This window comes from Platichthys flesus, chromosome 11, assembly GCF_949316205.1.
Source record: "Platichthys flesus chromosome 11, fPlaFle2.1, whole genome shotgun sequence".
In the NCBI taxonomy this organism is placed as follows: domain Eukaryota; kingdom Metazoa; phylum Chordata; class Actinopteri; order Pleuronectiformes; family Pleuronectidae; genus Platichthys; species Platichthys flesus.
The window spans coordinates 4,896,209-4,916,292 of NC_084955.1; the positions used below are offsets into that span (position 1 = coordinate 4,896,209).

The window sequence follows — 20,084 nt, forward strand, 5'->3', positions numbered from 1 at the left end:
TTGCATGAGGACATCCAATCAAGCTAATTACATCCCAGACAAATAGAGATGAGTGCAAGACACCTGAATTTGTTTCCACAGAGTAATCACGCTAAACATCCGGCGATACATAAATACATGAAATCACGAGGATTTGTCTGTTTCAGACCTGTACTTCACCATCTGTCCTTGTGTACACCTGCACCAAAAAGGAACACTGTTGTCCACTTTCAATAAATAACTGAGGATATCACAATTTCTACTTTTCAGGAAATATGACCCGATACATCTGGCTAAGCAATCAGCATAAGTCAACAACACCGATATAGAGACGACAAACAAGTCCCCCCTCTTCCCCAGACTTACTGGGATGGATAATCCATGTGTTTTTAGGCCCATTACTGCAACCAAGGCTGGGCTATTTCCATGACAACAAGTTTCTGTATCAGTGAAAATCGCAGCAGGCTCTAAGCTAATGGGATATTATTATATGACTGAGGATGTCGAGTCAGTTCCTCTGCCTTAAGCTGATCCCCATGATAAGCCATCGGATTGTTGATTCTGCCAGCGACCCCCCCCCCCCCCCCCCCCCATTATCCAAGGCTATTTAACATCTCTGGCAATCACTGCATCATCGTGTTACAGCATCAAATCTGATCATCTCTAAGCAGGATTTCCGTGGCTCGAATGTGAAGAGCCTCTGAAAATTTTCAACGGAGACATTTCACACTCGGTTGCTGTTAAACTGACACTGGGACTATTTTACCCACATCTCTCTGAAGCGTTTGAAAAGTTTGGAATGACGGTATGTGGTTTTCGTGTCCCCAGGATGACCTTTGTTGATTTATCTAGCACTGCCTCATCAATATTTCGGTTTATCAACAAATAGTTTCACCCAATGTCAACTGGGATTGGCTCCAGCCCCTCCTAGATAATGGATGGATGACCGCAGTTGCTGCAAAGCTAATGACCTTCCCTCCAGCCTCAGCTGCAGTTTCAATCTAATTTGCACACTAACACATCAATTCATACACCAATCAATCTATCAAATTTGATTTGTATAGCTCATAGTCACAAATCACAATTTGTCTTATTGGGCTTTATCAATTTGTGACATCCTCTGCCCTTAACCCTCAACAAGAGTTAGGAACAACTTTTAACAGGGAACAAAGAACGTAGTAACCTCAGAGAGAGCCACATGTGAGGGATTACTCTCTTAGGATGGACAGAAGAGCAATAGATGCCACGTGTAAGAGAGAACATCAGAAAATAAGAGTATTTATTTGAGTAGACATATTGTATTTCAAGCAGCCCTGTTGTAATCATAGTCCATGATCAGCAGCCACCATCACGATCCATTTCATCATAACCTTTAAGGTATTATGGTGCCATTTACTGCACTGGTTTAAAAGAGAGAAAAACTGATGGCCAACGTAAATAACTACAGTAAAATTTTATGAAATGAAATAAATGAACAGACCATGTCCTCTTGTGCCTTTCAGGGAAGGGGACACAAGTTATTATAAAGTTGGGTTAAATTCAAACAATTGGATTTAACTGAAGTTCATCGCTGAAGTCTGATTTAAGTTCACCTTCACTTTCAAAGCCAGGGAAGTTTTTTCCAGTTTTGCTCTTAAAGGATAAAAATAATAAGAGTGTTATTTTATCAGTGTCAGCAGCAGGAGCAGGAGCAAATTTGATTACATGGTTCAGAGAATTCATGAGATATGGAAGTCATCACAGAGGGATTGTGGGAAAATCTTTCATGGTAATATTTTTTTTAAACGATACAAAAATGGAAAATGAACAAACCTGATATTTAAATGTTCACTTTTCTGCAATTATTATAGTTAGGATCAGTATTAAATATCCAGTATATTTAATTTCACCTCAATTACATAAAGTACTTTTAACACTTATACTACTACTACTAATAACATACTAACCTACTACGTATACTACTACTAATAATGATATCTTCATCTGTTGAGCACCTTTCAACACAATGTAAAGTATCTACTACACAACAACCAAAAAATGGTTGAAATACAGAAGGAAGTTCTTACATATTGGTAATAATAACAACAATGACAATAACATGAATAACAATCATCATCATCATCATCATCATCATCATCAATCATCATAATAATAACCTAGCAAACCAAAGAGATTCAGGGCTTAATTAAAGGACGTAATTATGCTCTGGTCTCCAGGAATAATATAATTTATCTATATAATACATTTCCCATGACTTTTCTCACAAATCATGATGCATTTAATATTTTTAAGAAAACCATATGTCATTTTCATACACATCATAAGTGAAATCTTTTACTTATGTGTCTTCAATTTGATTGAACCCCACCTATTTTCATAACACAATCAAATACTTACAAAAGCCTGGTGTTTAAAGTAATCTGACTAAAATACACTTAATTAATTGAGAAACGGGCTAACGCCACGTTGGATAGTAATATAAAATGCTAACTTTATAAGATCTTAGTCGGTTAGCATGTGTTTTCTGAAGTGGCAGTGCGTTGAGCCGTCAGAGCCCGGAAGGACGACCACCTCAGCAGCACTGCAGCTGTCAGGCATCTCATATGATGGAGTGGAGAGACGTAAGCCTCTTGGAGGAAAAGGCATGCAGCCCGGAAAAGCACAGGTGTAAATAATACTTTTTCCCGAAGGCTCGGTTGTGCTTCAGTTCAAGTGAACCCATGTATTCCCTTGACAGTGTGACACAACATCTACAATGCTCGGTGACAAATGAAAAGCCTGCCTTCAAAATGATTGAGGCGCTGTCAACAAACTGCACCTTAAGTGTCAGAAGTGTAATACAGCAGAATCGCCTCTGTCATTACTATTAATATTAATCTTGATACAGGCTTGTTTTTTACAGATGCATTAATATGTGGGCAGAGTTGTAGCGTTGAGCTCATTGTGAAGACATCACAGTGACGTACAGCTGAGCCTCGGCAGCTGTGACACACATGTGGCTGAATGAAAGTACAATATGTGTCCCTGTAATGTAGAAAGTACATAGAATAGTGCAAAATGGAAATTGTACTTTAGCCCAGTAAACCATCAGCCACTGATCAGGTGCAGCAGAGCATGATGGAAGACTTTAACATGTGGAAACCGTTTCATGCATGAGTCAGTGGAACCAACTCTCCTCTGACGGAGTTCAAGATGACTTAGTGTAAAATTATGTGTGTCTTTGTTAAAATGAAATGTATTCATTAACTGTCATCTATTGTTTACTGTCATCAACTGTTTCTTTGCTGTTATCAAGTTAATTTTACACATTAGCATCTTCTTAGTAATCTCTACAATGTATTAGCCCAATGGTTTCTGCACTCATAAATCATTTTGTAACATTTTGTCAATCGCTTGTGAAGCAATTTGAACTGTTTGTTTGAAAGGTGCTATTGATGGATGATTGTTCAAGCACTTTTACTTGGGCAGCCATCAGAGAATGTTAAATATAAACCAGTGACCTGTTTTAATATGGCGATCCGTATACATCTGTCTAACTGTTAGATAAAGCATATACCATCTGTATAACAAATATGAATCAAATGTATTTAGAACATCTATATAGTATATAGTATAATCTGATTGTAATTAAACTGTCAAATATTTGTGTTTTCACTCCAGCATTATACATTTCCTGGAAGCAAAATTAAAAAGCTACTTAGATCAATTCATCCCCAGCAACATGCAATCATTTTAAGGAGATTATTCACCACAAATGAACATTCACTCATGATCTACTCACCACTCTGCCGATGGAGGGGTGGGTGAAGTGTTCTTCTCTTGAGCTCTCCTCTAAGAGTATGCGTGGAGTGCATATTAGGATCTCTACACCTGTAGCGGACATTTAGGCTTAACTGTGTAAAAGAAGCAGTTTCAAGGTCGGGTTTGAAGGTCGGGCTTACTTATAAGTGGGTGACACCACAGCAGCTGTATGGAGGCATGTTATGTTTGTAATCTTTATTACGTTTTTAGAAGTGGTTACCATTGACATGAATTGTTTTTGATGTGGCTGCAACACTGTTTACCCGTGAGACCCCCAAAGCGTTTTGTTGTGTCATCCACTTCACTGACCCCTCCATCGGCATAATGGTGATTAGATAGTCAAGGAAATTTCATTTTTCAGTGAACTATCCCTTTAAATATTAATCTATAGTTATAACAATAATAATAATTAAAAAAAAAATCAAAAGTAAACAATGTGGGATATTTTGAAAACTTCCAGGACCAACCAACCTGGAACACCTTCCCCACAAACACTGTCACAAGAGTTTTCACCCCTTGTCACCTGTTGGTGCCCTTTAGCAAGGCACACAGACACTGTCCAGAGCAAAGTGAAGTGGTGCAGGAGGTGACGCTCACCTTTAGTTACTCACAGCAACTGAGACCCTTTTCTGTCATATTTCAAAATAACATGAGGAGACTGGTGCCTGTGTTGAACCTCCTCCTTATCATGCACGGACGTGCACCAACGTGCCCTGTAAGCCCACATATCTTGGCGGACTGAAGCTGCATTCCGCCCCACCCCTTACAAACATCATCATTGCCACTGTACCTCAATCAGGAAGCGCCGAGATACGTTTGTGTTTTTCTTTTCTTTTTTTTACTTTATTTCAGATTTTTTCTGGTCTTTATTGTGAAGGAGTGATCGGGGCAGCGGTGGATCAGGAAGGGGGGGCGAAGGTGTTTCTCGTAGCCGAGCACCGTGGATCTGTGCTGGAGGAAAGGAGACTGACAGTTGGCCATATCCAGTCCAAGGCTCTCAGCTGTAGATGACACAACCGGAGAAGGGTACGTGCACACACCGAGGCAGATGCTAGCGAAGCCCGTTCAGGCGAACACATGGTTTGCATCCCACTCCGCTGCTTTGTATTTATTGTGGTTCGCGGTGTAAACACGGGCTCCACGTCCACTTGTTTACTGTGCGTAAGGGACGGACATGCAGGGGGACATGTGGTCGTGGTGTGGCCGTGTCCTCCCGGTCCACCTTAAGTCAGCCTGAGCATATGTTGTTTAATAATAAGCATCAGCCTGTGTCTCTGTTTGTCATGTGCTTCCACTGTGTCCCCCTCCTCTCCCCGCAACCCCCACTACTACAAACACCCTCTCTCCGTCTGTGCGGCTGCACCAATCACAGCCGACACACCCGGCACTTTAACGCGTCTTTGCTCAGAAGTGATAGAATTCCCAGCGGTGATTGAAGGACGGAGGTCTGATCTCGATCGTGAGAGGGTTCTCTTGAAATCGGCGTGCACGCAGCAAACCAAACAAGACTGTGAGCTCATAATATTCACGTTTCCCTCTGATTGCTTCGTGCCGCTCTCTACCGGAAACACCACTGCGTTGTGGTGGTAGAGGGCTGGTGCACTAACAGGGAAGCCAGCTGTTCAGTTCAATTACATCAAACATAACCGTTTACATGGGGGTCAAACATAAGCCGAATTCAATAGGAGGTCCAGTAGATTCTTCTGATGTTAAATGTGGTGTTACACGAGGTATGGCAACTTGTTCCAAAGCTTGCCACATATAAATTAGAGGATTCTAAAGGGAGTTTGCACTCAGGAATGAGAGGGGGATGTGAACATATTAGCATTGACCTACTGTGACTGTGAGCAGTTTTTTTTTAATTTAATTATAATTTATGAATGATTCCAAGCACATTTGATCATGTGCATAACATAAAGGAACCAATCATCTTGTGATAACAACAACAAACATTTCATCATGTGACATCTACTTGGAATTTACCACAAATACAATTGCATCAACTTTAGAATACTGAATTATTTCCTGTAAATGTTTTCATCACTGCTTTAATGTTAAAGACATGCGGTTTGTTTTCTTTTAAAAAAAAAAAAAAAATCTGTGTTCAGTAGAAAGTCACTCAGTAAGCACACACCAATGCCAAGGCCCAACAGTCTTTTTTCACACTTTCTTCTGTCTCGCAATATTAAAGAAAGTGAAGCTTTTGATCCACACCAAAATGTAGCGGGTTCTTCCCTGATGTACACAGCATCCTTCCATCATGTTTTGTGTATTTATGCGATCAGTTGTTTTTATGTACTCATGCATACAAAACAAGCCATATCGCAAACAGACAGGGGTGAAAACATAACCTCCTTCAGTGTTGTCTCTCTTGCCGTCTGGTTTTCCTATCCTGTATTTTCCTGTCTTGTCTTGCCCAGTGGACACACTGGTCTGCTGTTATCCATAAGACAGAAACATACATTGTTAAGCCTGGAGGACATTAAGTATTACATCACTGTGTATAGGCTAGAACCCGTCGGCAGGAAGCCCCACTTGTTACTTTATATTAAAAACAGAGCAACAGGAAGTGTACAGGCTTCATAGGCGTATGTGTAGAAGGCAGCTGTTAACCACTGCACTGTCGGTGGAAAGAACAGCATCACAGGACAACAGTCCAAGATCCCAGGACAGGCTTTGAGCTTTATAGATTTACACATGGTTACTTCGATATAAAACAAGAAATCGGAGGTCAAAGCTTTAGCGATCTGCTAACGCACTGTCACTGTTATACACGGTCTATAATTAAAGAGCTCACACATGAGTGGCCGCTTATGTCTGAACTGCGCTGATTTATAAAGCCTGCAGCCCTGCAGATCCTCTGGTCAGACAACACTCATCAAGGTAACCTCTGGCTCTGGTTTGATGCAAATTACACCCGCGTTTATCCATCATTGTGTCTATCTTCAGAGGATGAAGAGCACAAATCATGATTTGCTGAAAAACAGAGGAATCTCACGTTTTGATTAATCCTGTCAGCTTCACCATGAAATTTGAATATCGCGCCGTCACGGTCACAGCATTGTCAGATAAGATGATTGTGCTAATAATGTTTCACTTTAGTGACAGATTGGAGCAGCGGTGATAGGAATCTCTTTTGGTAAGATCTAATGGATTTGATGGAGGGTCAGTGATTATGAATGGGACAGAAATAGCTTCGAGTGACTGTAGATGCCGTGGAAAGGTGCCTGCTATTGAAATGTAACCTTCACGCAGTGTTAGGAGAGAGCTGTGTTTGCCCGGCGAATACCTGCATTCCTTTGCCTTCTTACAGGATTGGCCTCAGCTCAGCTAGGAGAGAAAATGCCAAGAGGTTTTCTCAGCCGTCTCGTGTCTCACTTGGCATTCCTTTGTCGTTAAGCACAAGACGGCCTTATAGCAGCAAACCGACCCTGAGTGTAGTTTTGCAGACAGTTATATGGAAAGTTAGCCGGTCTTTCATAATTTTCCATAATTAGTGAAGCTTTTCTTTCTGCTCACTTTATGTATGAGTGACTGCACATGCACCACATCCACATCTGCTTTATCTTTGCAGGTGATGCACTGAGGTTAGTCAACTTCCGTGCTCACTGACTCGTAAACTTCCTCTCTTCTCTCACTTCCCCTCCTGTCTGCGCCTGTTTTTGGCAGACAGGTTGAGTCACATTACCTATAACACAATCGTCTTGCGAGTTCTTGCCGAAGGCGTGGTGCTGTCACTCCGTCGCCTCAGGGTGCTACGGTGACAGCGTATCCTGTCATCTGCTGTGGCGTCACAGCCTGTAGTGTGTCACCTCCTCATGGCAATCACACCATATGGTGGAGTTGAATATATATTTTCCTCCAGATCCAATGGAGAGGTTGTAGCTTGTAATAAGGCAAACCCCAGGTGGCAGTGGCAGTATCTCCACTTAAAGCCTGAGGTCCTATCACTAGAGCACCCCGGGGAGTGACAGGAGGTGCCCATGCATAACGAAGCAAAACAAATATGTGCTTGAATTACCAAAGCGATAATTTGACAAAGCACTAGACCCCTGGGGCTGAGAGTATTATCCCCCCACCATTTTTCTAATACCGTCTTTAAATAGAAAAGACACATCATTTTTGTCAGAAAATGTGCACAGTAACAGCTGTCCAGATGTTCGCACCCCCTCCATCATTATCTCGTGGTAGAGAGAGTAGAGATCTGAGAAAGCGCTGGTCCTGATGCTTCAGACAGGCAGCTGGAACCCAGAGGCGTCCTTCTGTGGTGGAGCCGCTGTTCAGCCAGACAGTCAGGACTTGCTGTTCACTGAGCTGACAAACCTATGACTTATCCTCCAGCTTCATTCCAGTGAGCCACTGCCCTCACTTATTCACAGAATTGAGCTCCAACCACACTGGCTGACAGTGTTGCCTGGGAGCGGTGATGGTCATGATGAAGATACGGTGATGTTAGGATGAGAATGAGTGTATTCCGTATGATTGTGACAGTCAGAAGTGCTCCACAGATGCACCCTCCATCTTAAAGGAATAGTTAAACCAGAAATGAAAATTCACACTTAATCTCCTCCCCACTAAGCTTCAGATGTAATAACACAACAGAAAATACAAGCCTCCATATTGCTCGTGTGGTGTCATCCAAGTGTCCGCAAGCTCGAAACGAGGTCATTTCCACCGTGTTTCAGCCTAAAAGGTTTTCTGGAAGTAAAGCTCATCATTAGTCAATCAATCAATAAATCAGTCAAGCTTTATTATTATATTGAAAAAACCTTTGAATACAGGTTTGTGCATTTCAAAGTTCTTAATTTTAAAAGCTAAAATAATACATTTTGATTAAAGTATAATTAATTTAGAAAATAAAATTCAATAAAAAATACTCATAGTATTAATAGACGGATAAAATGGTTTACAAATAGATGAAATAAAAGTAGTAAACTACTTAACTGTAATTAGTTGGGTAGAAAGCTATGAAGACATAAATCAAACAAATGTCTTACATCATTGCATTTGTATTTCAGGTTTTGTCAATGCTATGAAACAATGTAGTATTGCTCTTAATAAAGCCATGTTTTGATATGTAGGGAAATCCAGAGCTTGAACAACTTGTTTTGGTAACTGTGTTTTCTAAGCTGCAATTGTTGCTTTGAGAATAGTTTTGGTGATGGTCACTTTATTATTATATTGCCAGGTTGACATTAGTTTTGTTGTTTTGTTCCTCTCATTGTAACATAGAAAGACAAATAGGTTAGATTGAGACACTTGAGTTTCAGGAGTCAGTATTAGACAAGCTCCAGGCCCTGCGGTCATGTCTTTATCCTCTGCTCCCTACAGAAAAGGAGTGTGGTGCATCACATGTTGTATATGTGCATTGTATATACCCATACAATGCATGTTGTACCTTGTTCCTCTTCTTCACTTCCTTTCTTCACTCAATGGAAGTCACAGTCTTAACCTTATATTCTTATTCAGTTAAATCTCTCAGTGCTACAGATATTACAAGGGATATCTATATCCTGCAGAGCAGCCACTGAACTCAGGATCAAAACCTGTGTAGGAGTCCAGGGGTTCATCCAGAACTAATGACTGGGCCTGGAAAAGTCCGGATATGACTGAGGTATTGAAGCGTAGACACATTTATATATATATAAAGATCCATCTATCCATCCATTGTCTTCCACTTATCATTGCGAGGGTCCAGAGAGCTTTCCAGCTCTTCCTGAGGGGAAATGTAATCCCTCCAGTGAGTTCTGGGCAGCCCGGTAAACCTCCAACAGAAGGTGCCCACTGGGCATCCTGATGAGATGCCCAGACCAACTCAGCTGTCCCGTTTCCATGTGAGGGAGCCGTGGTTCTACTCCAAGCTCCCTCCAAACTCCTCTAGAAGGCAGTGCCCAGCCACCCGATGGAGAAACCTAATTTCTGACGCTTGTACTCACAGTGTAGTTCTTTGCCTCAGTACTATACTATGGGTTTTGTCTTTTTTAATGAATGAAAACGGTGTGTGTTATACTGTTGGAAGATATTAGTTTGCCTGGTACTAATGCAAACATTTCACACAGGCCTATTATGTATTATGATTCGAAATTTAAAAATGTATGATTAACATTAGAAAATATGCTAGTGTGCTTGTTTACCTATCAGTGGCAGATTAAGTTATGTTGGCCTTTTTTTAGAAGATGGCTTAATGTGGCTTTTCATAGTTTTCTTAATAACTAATCATTGCAGCCTAACTAATCATAATAAGAAAAGCCTTTTTAAAAACAGATGTGCATGTTTCGACGAAACTCCTAGAGGAGAGACGGCCACGCCTCTGGATCTCCCGACGTTCCCACCGGTGTTTATACTGAATGAACATCGGTTGACATGCCTTTTCAGGGCAATGTTTTATTTCTTGGCATTTTTTGACTGTGGATTAAAATTGATGAAACTAACCACAAGAATGCAACACAAGGTGTATTCAGGTATATCCCCAGAGTAAAGTGCTTGTGTTGTTTTTAATATGTTCTGAGGGAGTTAAGTAGAGAGTAAAGCAATGGAAATAAGATAAATAAATACAAGCAATAATAAAACAGAATGTGCGTGGTGAAGACAACACCCATCATGTTGCCAAAGTCCTGATCGAAGGCACCGTCACACCCTGATGCAATGGGACACCTTTGCCATTATACTCCAGCCTCCACTATCACGTTGGAAAGTTGCGGCTTGGACAGTTCTTTGCTCATTAGTAAACAGGCAAAGCAGAAAAACAACTGTCTATGCAGACTTGTGATGGACACAGAGCCGGGATACACAACCCTCCCTTCTTGTCCCTGAGATGCAATGGGAAGGAAGCAGAAACTCTAAAACAAGAAAAACATGGAGCTACAGTGCTCCTTGCGTGGATTAGTTTACACTGGTAGGGAGACCATAACAGTCCTCAAGCACTCAAGACAATCCCATGAGGGATCACTGTATCCAACCATAAGCCATAGTCAGGCCGTTCCCTTTAAAAATGTATCACCAATGAAAGTGACCTGTGACAACTCTTCAATCAATACAACAAGCTGATATAGCAGCCAAGTGCACTTTAACTGTAGAGATGCAAATACCCTACCTCAACAGCTCCTGCAGGAAAGACAAACCCTTTTCTTAAAGATGTTTCTGTTTCACACTGTATGTAAAGTATGTCTAATGTTCATTTTCCCTTGCAACTTTTGTCTTGATTGGTTGTTTAATGCCATGAAATCAATTGTCATGATTGGCAGCTGAGACAGACTCCCAGTCAACCTCATTAACAGGGCTCCACGACACAAACACTACTGTGCACACTCTAAAGCCAGAGTATATTGATATGCAGGGTATTTTAGCTTCCGTTTTGTACCGGAGGAAGTGGAATATCTGTATTTTTGCATCTGCTGCAGAGCTTGTTTATTCAGTTATCAGATGTGGCATCATGGTGAACACCACATACTACACCTTCTCCTTCAATCGTCACAGAGAAGAACACGCCCTGGCTGAAAGAGAAGACTTCCTGCTGTGTGCACTCATCACAATACAAGCAGATGCCCTCTCTCGTGGACAGAGGTTGACCTTTGACCTCAAATCTCTTGTTATATAGAGCAGCACACTTCCCCGGGTTGCGAGGCAGCGTGTAACTGTATTGCTATTTCTCATTGCACCGTCTCTTCTGCACCCCCCGTTCATACACACAGACCCACATGCTCCGTATTCATTACGTAATTGACTCTAGCAGTACAGCATTACACAGTGCAGTCACTGAGGGCAGCTGCAGGGTTAGAAGGAGCCGTTGTATTGCTTGCACAAGAGCAAACTTGAAGCGAAACAAAGGAACCAGGAAACGTCACACAGATACACATGTGCTCTGGCTACTTCCGGCTGTTATTGCCGCCTGAGAGATGGTTTAATTATCAGCAGGACCCTGCGCAGTGTTCTATATCATGCAGGCCTTTTATTGAATCAAATATGCATGCAGTGGTTAAAGAATACATCTACTGCAGATAAGTGCATCTCTAGTGCTTCATGTATTTCTCAGTCATATGTTTGTGTTTGAAAAGTCATGAGGACAAGGCTAAATAGGGATGTGCGTGTGTACCTACTTCAGAGGAGAGAGGTGTTATCTGTATGTCCACACGGAGTGATTCAGGGGAGGGAGTGCGGAGAGCCAGGGTGACGTGTTACTGAATGTGTGCACAATAGTCGAAGCAAGGTGTGCACATGCTGCACCACAAAAACTGGTAATATGCTAATATTCAGTTGATTCACATTATGACAAAAAAAATGGAATGTTGTTATTACAAGAAAGGTTTTTTCATCTTGTTATAGTACAAAGAATGTCTAATAAACTTTTCACATTATGACCAGATACTAATTCATTTATGTTTTTCTGGCATGGCAGCTTCGCACTTCTGAAGCTTAATACTAGTGTTGCATGAAGCACTTCTTATCGTCGGAACTTCAAACATTGGAATGTATTCTACATTCAACTCGGAGGGGACTCAGTAGAGTGCTTACCTCTAGCACAGCCCAACGTTCCCCCCCATTCGACTAGATCCTGATTTTTTTTTTTATTTGGATTTGCACCAAACACTCCTGAATAAATATAATATTGAAAAGCGACCTATTTTCCAATGCACACATTTCTGGATCTGCCCTGTGCTCTGGATCCACAAAGAAATCATCAGAATTTCCTCCCAGTTAGCACATAATGGAAAATGAATGTCTTTTGTATGGAGCTATGCAAGGACTGTCAGTTACAGATGTAGAGATATGACCTGTGATGGTCCCTTTGAGCAGAGACTCTACAGGGACAGAAGGTCTGCTCACTGACTCATCCGCCCGTTAGTGTTGATGGTACCTGAGATCTGTGGACAGATATTAGCACGGACCAAACTGACTAGTTTCCACACACTGCTCACTAGAATTCCACGCTCTCACATCTGTTAGCCAGAGATAATATCTCTGCAGCAAACACAAACCGACTTTAGAGTTTCAGAGTTTTTTTAATTGTCTGTCCCTCTCATAAATGTGATCAGCGGATTTGCGATGAGATTTCCACAGACAGCTGACCATCCTGAGTCATGACGCCCCTGCAAACTGCTGGGGGTCCTTACAGGTTACAACCATTCTCATCACAGTTCATAGAGTAGCCATGACCCAAGGCAGCTAACATAGCCACCTATCATCTACAAGACGTTTTAGAATCAAATAAAAACCTGTTGCAACAACTCAATTTCCGTGAAGGAAGTGTTTCATACCTAGCGCAGCCTTACCCGAACTATTTACAACTAGAACGGCACTCATAGAAGACACCCCTCCACTAAGTCCCCTAGATTCAGATTGTTATTTGGATCTGCACGAAATTAAACACACTCATAAATATCAGAGCCAGGACAAATGATGATTGGCCCCTTCATCACCGTACTGCATATATAATGTAAGAGAGAGTGAGATCAGATTCACCATTTACACAGACATTTTCTTCAATTTGCTCACATTAAACGCAGGAAAAGTATCTGTTCTCTAACATAGTTGCTGGGGATATTTGTTACTGTAAAGTAAGAACCCCTCCAAAAGATTTACTGTGATGGAGAAAATATGGATAATTGTCCAGATCTGCACATAATTTCACCTATTCTTAGATTTTTTTTCTTACTATTTCCATTAACATCTCTCTAATATTCCCTTAAAACGTTGTAGCCAATCCCTACACCAAGTTTCAAGGCTTCACTAGTGGTAGTTAACCCTGCCACTAAAGCTTAGTCAAGAGGGAGGTAACAAGTAGCCACTGCGTAAACATAATATTTTACGGAGAAAAGGAAATACGAAGAGTGATCTTGGGAAGGATACAGCCATTATTACTGTGTTGCTGAAGCAGTAGTGTTACCCGCTGCAATTTAGTGAACATCAGTTTAAAGGACCTGTTAGAATCTGCTTATTTGACTCTAAGACGAGAATCAGGAAGCAGCTAGTTAAGCTATACCATGATTACAAGTAGGAGTGAGAAACCTTTAAGCTGGCGCTTTTCAAACTTAAGTTATTTTGAGGGTGTCGTGTGCTGGAACAGTTTATTCATCCACCTGCTGCTTCTGTGCGGCATCTGGTTGCCTGGCAACCGCACAGGGATGATTCTGGGAACTCGCTGCAGCCGGCGGTTGCTCACCAAGAAATAGTTACAGCAACTTCGACAAATTTGTGAAACCACAAAGTTTCATTTGTACATGTGAATAACTTTTTTGCACTTCTTTTGGCATCATGCTTATTTCCACAGTCTAACTATGTGCAGGTTTATTATTTCACAATCCCCTTTTTTTAAATAATTTTCACCAATAATAGCTGGATCTGCACCAAATGTGGTTTCTTTCCTGACCCACTCTGCACCTTTCTAGCAAGTATCATAAACATCTGTCCATCAGTTTTTAAATTATCCTGGTAAAGGACAAGTAGTGATTAGAGGTGGGATGTACCAACCAAATTTAAGGTTATACATTCTTGTTGTATGTAGGGGGGCGATATAGACAAATGTTATGCTAAAAACAAAATTGTTATTGAACATTATTGATTATTATCAAGGTAAATAACATTAAAGTCTTTATTTCTCTCAGGTAAAATGTCAGATTATTTTGCTCTGGAGTCAAATATGAGGAAATCTGACAAACACTTAACAGCTAATTATTTCACTAATCCAGGCAAGAGCATTTGAGGTTGTTATTTGTCATGCTCTCACTTTGCTTTAACAATACAGAAGCGTTGTATGGATTTATATTGTTATATTGCTATTATGCAAAACTATATCCCCGTCCCATGTTTTCCCATGATCTCAGCCTGCCTTTAGTACTCACACAGGAGGAGACCAGGTAGGAATGACCTACTTTTACACCCCCCTCCTCTTGCGTGATGGTTTTCTCCCTGTGTGAAGGATCTTGAAAAAAGGTTGTTTAATCTTCTGAACATCATCACACCGACCTGTTCTTGAACTCCACAATAACCGCTGTTGATTTGTGCATTGATCAGCGGACAGGATGCATGGATCTATGCTAAAATGATACAACTCTGACTGCCCATAGTGTTTTTCTGCTTCATCTCCTTTGTTAAGCCTTCAGTGACCTCTGCCTATAGCATATCTGATTAAATCCCATAAAACCAGAAGCTAACCACCATGAGGTCCATATCCCCCAAAGATGTTTATATTTCCTATGTTTTTTTGTGGGAAAATTGAATGTATGTTATCTACCGGGTGAGAGCATTTTGATGTGCAATCCTGGTGCATGGTAGCCTGGATGCCAGACAAATTTAGCCCCGCCCACAACATTTGAGGTCGGGAAGTTCGGTCTGGAGTCGCTCCGTTGGGGAGAAATTATGCCCGGTTCGAAAAACATCCGGACCAATCAGATTGTCAAGGCGGGCTTTATACGATGATGGACAGATGATCAATGGTAACGTAATCAACCACGTCATCAAAGTGCCCTTGTGTTGAACTTGTTTTCAACAAACATGCCTGCCGCTGGAGAGCTGAGATGTATAGATGCTGCCATTCAGTCTGTTTTAGAAGACATCGACAGCGCATTCATTTTGAAAGAGGAACAGAGAACGCGGAGGCGACACCAAAGCACCGCGCGAATCCCTATCGCGCCGGCGCTTGGCTGTTCACACCGGACATTGAAGCGACGCTGAACCGCCGGGCAGCGCTAATAATATCACCCGTTGATCCAGTAGTATAAAAGCATATACTTACTTGTTGCTCCAACATTAAGCAACAGCGTCCCGACATTTGTCTTTCTTGGTGTTGTCTTTATACAACATGTTCCGAGGATCATACAACTCACTGTACTTCTCCCCTTCAATTATTAATTTAATGTCATCCATGTTGAAGAACTTCACTGTTTGCTCCGTTAAATGTCGGTGTCGGGGGTAAATTACGTATTCTCCACTCAAGCCTATGTGGAGAATACGTAGTCCCCCCCCCCCTCTCTCTTTTTATCTGTATCACTGCTTGTGTGGCTGTAGTGGATGGGCAGAGGGGGACATTTAATAATGTCATTGGTCAAATTAAAACTCCAGGACAACAGAAGGGGACTTCAAAGTATGGGATGCATATTTGATCATTTATATCATATAAAATATGTTATCAATATAGTTTAAGATCGTTTTTCAGTGTGTTTTCTGGTGCGATACACTCGCGTCAAGCGCAAAAAATAGACTCAATGCCGAAACGATTGCTGCACGGCCTGAGGCAGCCTTGGCGCAGGGCGGCGTTTCAGCCTCTGGTGTGACCCGCACAAATTTTTAACATGGGAGTGGATGGGAGCCAGCTGTTATTTAAGGCTTGACGCTGCGCTGAAGGGTTGCTTCGGCATCACTTCAGCGTCCGTTGTGAACCCGGCGTTAGTAAATAACTCACAATGCGTTGCTTAACATACGTCAGATACTACGTTGCTCTGATTGGTTGTAGGTCTATCCAATTGAGCGAAGAGGAATTTTATTTCCTGGTCAGTTGAAACACGCCCCATAATCACAGCCCAATGGAGCGGTCTCAGACTCACATTCTGACTAGAATTGTGAGTCTGACAACGTCAGGCTAGGTGCATGGAACAAAACACACCACATTGTTGACTCGGCTCCTCACTTCCGTCTTTTCTGTGAGTCATAGTCTCACATCACTTGGTTTGTCCTCTCTGACCCTTTGTTTGTCCTCGCTCAGACGGAGGAATCGTGGTGTGGTTCGTAATTGTTCCCCTCCAAAAAATATAAACAAGAAACATAAGTTTCTGAGGTCTGATAGAGCAAAGACGTGATCTTTTTTGATACCTTAATCTCCCCAGGAGTTTTACTGCTGAAGCGGTTGTAGATTAATCCATCCTCCCTCTTTGTCAGCATTATAAAAAAAAACAAAAAACTCACCAGGTCCTGACAGGAAGATTTATGTTGCAGCACGGTAATATCCCTGTTATCTTCACAGGCCAGTGAAATAAGTAGCTGTACCACCTCTATCCTCACAGAATTAAACATGGAGGATTGCCTTTATCAGCTGATCAAATGTTACCTGAACTGAAATTAGCAGGACGGGCAAGGAAAGGTTTTCTGTTGCCCTGCAGCTATCACACACACACACGTTTATTTTTTCAGCAAAATGGAAAAGCACGGGTTATCCTCAGGGAGATAAACTACTTTTGATGATCTCGATTAAACTCTTCAGGTGTGAACACTGATCCCTGAAATCCCAAGGAAGAAGAAAATGGGGTTTGTGCTGCAAACAGATAACATATGGTGGGAAGTGTGTTTAACTGTCAGAATCCAGCACCCCCCCCCCCCCCCCCCCCTGTTTTTCAAGCAAATGAGCCCTATGTCTTGTCCGCCAAAACGAAGCCGTGCAAAAACATTAGCGGTTTATGAGGACATGGATTTGAAATGGCCTCAGGTAATAGGGTTAGGGTTAGGGTTAGGCTCAGACAGACGTAATTGCTCATACATACTGCCTGCAGACTCTGCCTTGAGCTGCTAATGGCACCTGCAGGTGCTGGCCTGCATGTAGCCTCGCCCTAATAAGAGCATCTTCCATTTTGATTTAAAAGACAAAGAGAAATGTTTCAGAGGACGCACTGAGCTCATGGCAATCAACAGCAACCTATATGGGATGAATTGTGAAATGTGACTTTTTCCTCTCGCTGACTGTTTCCCCGCAGCTTCAATTCTCTAAATTACAGGACGATGCGTGAGCACACAATAAAAACTTTTTCTTTCTTTGCCGAGATGTAATTGCAGCTTTCTGTCACACTCGCACTACGTCTTCCTCTCTGCTCCTCTCTCTCTTCTCTCTCTCTCTCTCTCTCTCTCTCCCACTCATACTCTATTATGCAACCGTCTTTTCTTGCAAGTCGTCGCAGGATCTCAGGTTTGATTGTGTAACGCTCGAGAGTGAAACTGCCTGCGAGGCCCCTCATCCAGCCAACAGTCTTTCCTGGATATACATTTCACACAAAACTGAATGTGCAGCTGCTAGGAGATATTGTTGTGTTTTGTTGGGGCCTGTTTCAGCTTATTTTTGTCCTTCCTTGTTTATGCTTTCTCAAACTGTTTTGGTTCAACCACAAGCAGCTTTGCTTCAACCCCCCCTGTCCCCCCCCCCCGTTTGAGGTTTTCCATACCAACATATCTCTCTGCAATTTTAAACCCCAGACAAACATTATGTCTGGTGATGGCGTGCTGGCCTCTAAAAGTCACAAGTCATGAATCTTGGCTGACTGTATCATCAAGGTTGTGGACGATCACCGTAGCTGAGTAAAGATATGCTATTAAAAGACAGACTGATTTGAGGGTTTCTGAAACTGTCTCCACAGGCTCGACCGATTTCAATCCGAAAAACGAAAAACATCCAGAGAGCAGCAGCTCTGTGGACGTGAGCGTTTTGTTGATGACAGAGATCAGCAGAGGTTCATGCACATTTAACGCTTGATTTACTTAAATGGATCCACTCATTATCTACTCCATACCAATGGAGGGGTGGGTGAAGTGTTTGATTCCACAAAGCACTTTTGGAGTCTCAGGGGTAAACATTGTTGAGGCCAAACCCAATACAATGGAAGTGAATCTTTCTCAAGGTCTTTCTCAATGATAACGATATTAGCTGTTACTAAGCTACAAGCAAGACCAACGAGGAACTGATAACTGATGCTGTACAAACACCCCGGTCAGACTTGATCTCAGCACACTCAGCTTGGCTTTGAGAAAGACAATCGATACCTACTGTCTGTAGATAACACAGTGTTTTGTGGGCTTGTCAAGGTTTATTCTCCGCCAGTCTACTTCACCTTATCCAAAATGATGGGGAAGAGTAAGTAATCCCGCTGATATTCTCACATATCTATCATTCCTGACATAACACTTTACAACAGTGGTGGGCAGCACAGCATCTCAGAAAGCACAACACGTCCAGCCTTGAGGTGGATGAGCTACAACAGCAGGAGACCACGTCAGGCTCTGTTAGTGTCCGACGATAACACACATCTGAGGCTGCAGTGGACACAAACTCTCCAAAACTGTACCGAGGAGCTTTGGCCACTATAAGTCATTGAATACTGACAGCGGTGTCCACAATGCTTATCTTACAGCTGCACTACCTTCAAGTAATTGACTTGTCTAAGAGATTGCATAAAATGGTCACGTCAAGTCCTTTCGATAACATATATTTGGTTTGTGACAGTAACTGCATTACCGATTTAACGCATTATCGCAATACCACAGTTTTTTTTCTTCAGTATTTGCCGACTCTGTCAGTAACCTACCGCTCCTCTAAGTGTCTCTATCAATCACGCTGCTCACTGCCAACCATATCAAACCAAACCAAGCAGAGCATCTCCTTAGGCTCTGCATACATTGTCTTAGTTTAGTGTGTGCATCGTGTGTGAGAGAGGAAGAGAGCGAGCAGAGTGCGCACTGCTATAAAGAAAGATTCAACTCATTGAAGAAATTTATCGGTCATTGTGTGGTGATCAGTGTTGATATTGTGGTTTCCTTTCAAACAAATCAACGTTTATACTGTCGCAGGGGCCGGGACGTCAGCTGAGTTTGTTTCAGTGTGTGAAAGAGAAAGAGGGAAATGTAAGCAGCAAAATAAGCGGTTTCCACTGTACTAGAATTTTGTCGCGAGGCGGCATGGAATTTGACAGAGGCCGCAGCCACATCGCACCTACGCAGGAATACACATAATTAAATTTATGGAAGGTGAATGATCTGAATATCTTAAATTGCTTTACAGGATTCTTCTTCTAGGGGTAGCAGGCAAACAGTGGTAATAGGTCTATTATCACTGCGGTGCATACTAATCCATACCGTCACAGCCATACCATATATTCACATAAAGGAAACGACAATAGCTTTAATCTTTTACCAGACTTTATCCTTACTTATTTTTATAATTTTAATAATAATAATTATTTTGTATTCTATTTGAAGAACACCTCAGTGACTGAGTGAGAAAACCTGGTGGTAGACTAACTTGTGCATCCCAGCGATTACTAATCATTTTTCCCATTTCCTTCTTTATTTGTGTAATCTCCTCTTTTTTTCTGCTGGCAGTGGACGCTTGTACATTGCCATTTTTTTTTTTTTTTTTGTGTCTGGCCCTGCTGTCAGATGTTTTTGGGAACATAACATGACAGAGAGGCTGAAGTGAGAGCAGGAGGGTTGCCTTTCATCTTATACAGCTCTCCCCCAGTGTGGCTCATGAGGTAGTGGGTCATCCACTGGCGAAGTGATCTATAAATGCGGTCTATTTAACATTAAGCCTGTCTTAATTGTCTAACATATAC

At 41.9% G+C, this 20,084-nt stretch overlaps 1 protein-coding gene across 1 annotated transcript in view; it reads left to right on the forward strand.

The window, feature by feature from the left end:
- Positions 1 to 4,546: 4,546 nt before the first annotated feature.
- LOC133964913 (myelin basic protein-like) overlaps positions 4,547 to 20,084 on the forward strand; it is a 58,675-nt gene continuing 43,137 nt past the window's right edge. Inside the window, exon 1 of the mRNA XM_062399234.1 lies at positions 4,547 to 4,806. Coding sequence (XP_062255218.1) covers positions 4,788 to 4,806 — 19 coding nt within the window. The 5' untranslated portion in view covers positions 4,547 to 4,787. The remainder of the gene's footprint in view (positions 4,807 to 20,084) is intronic.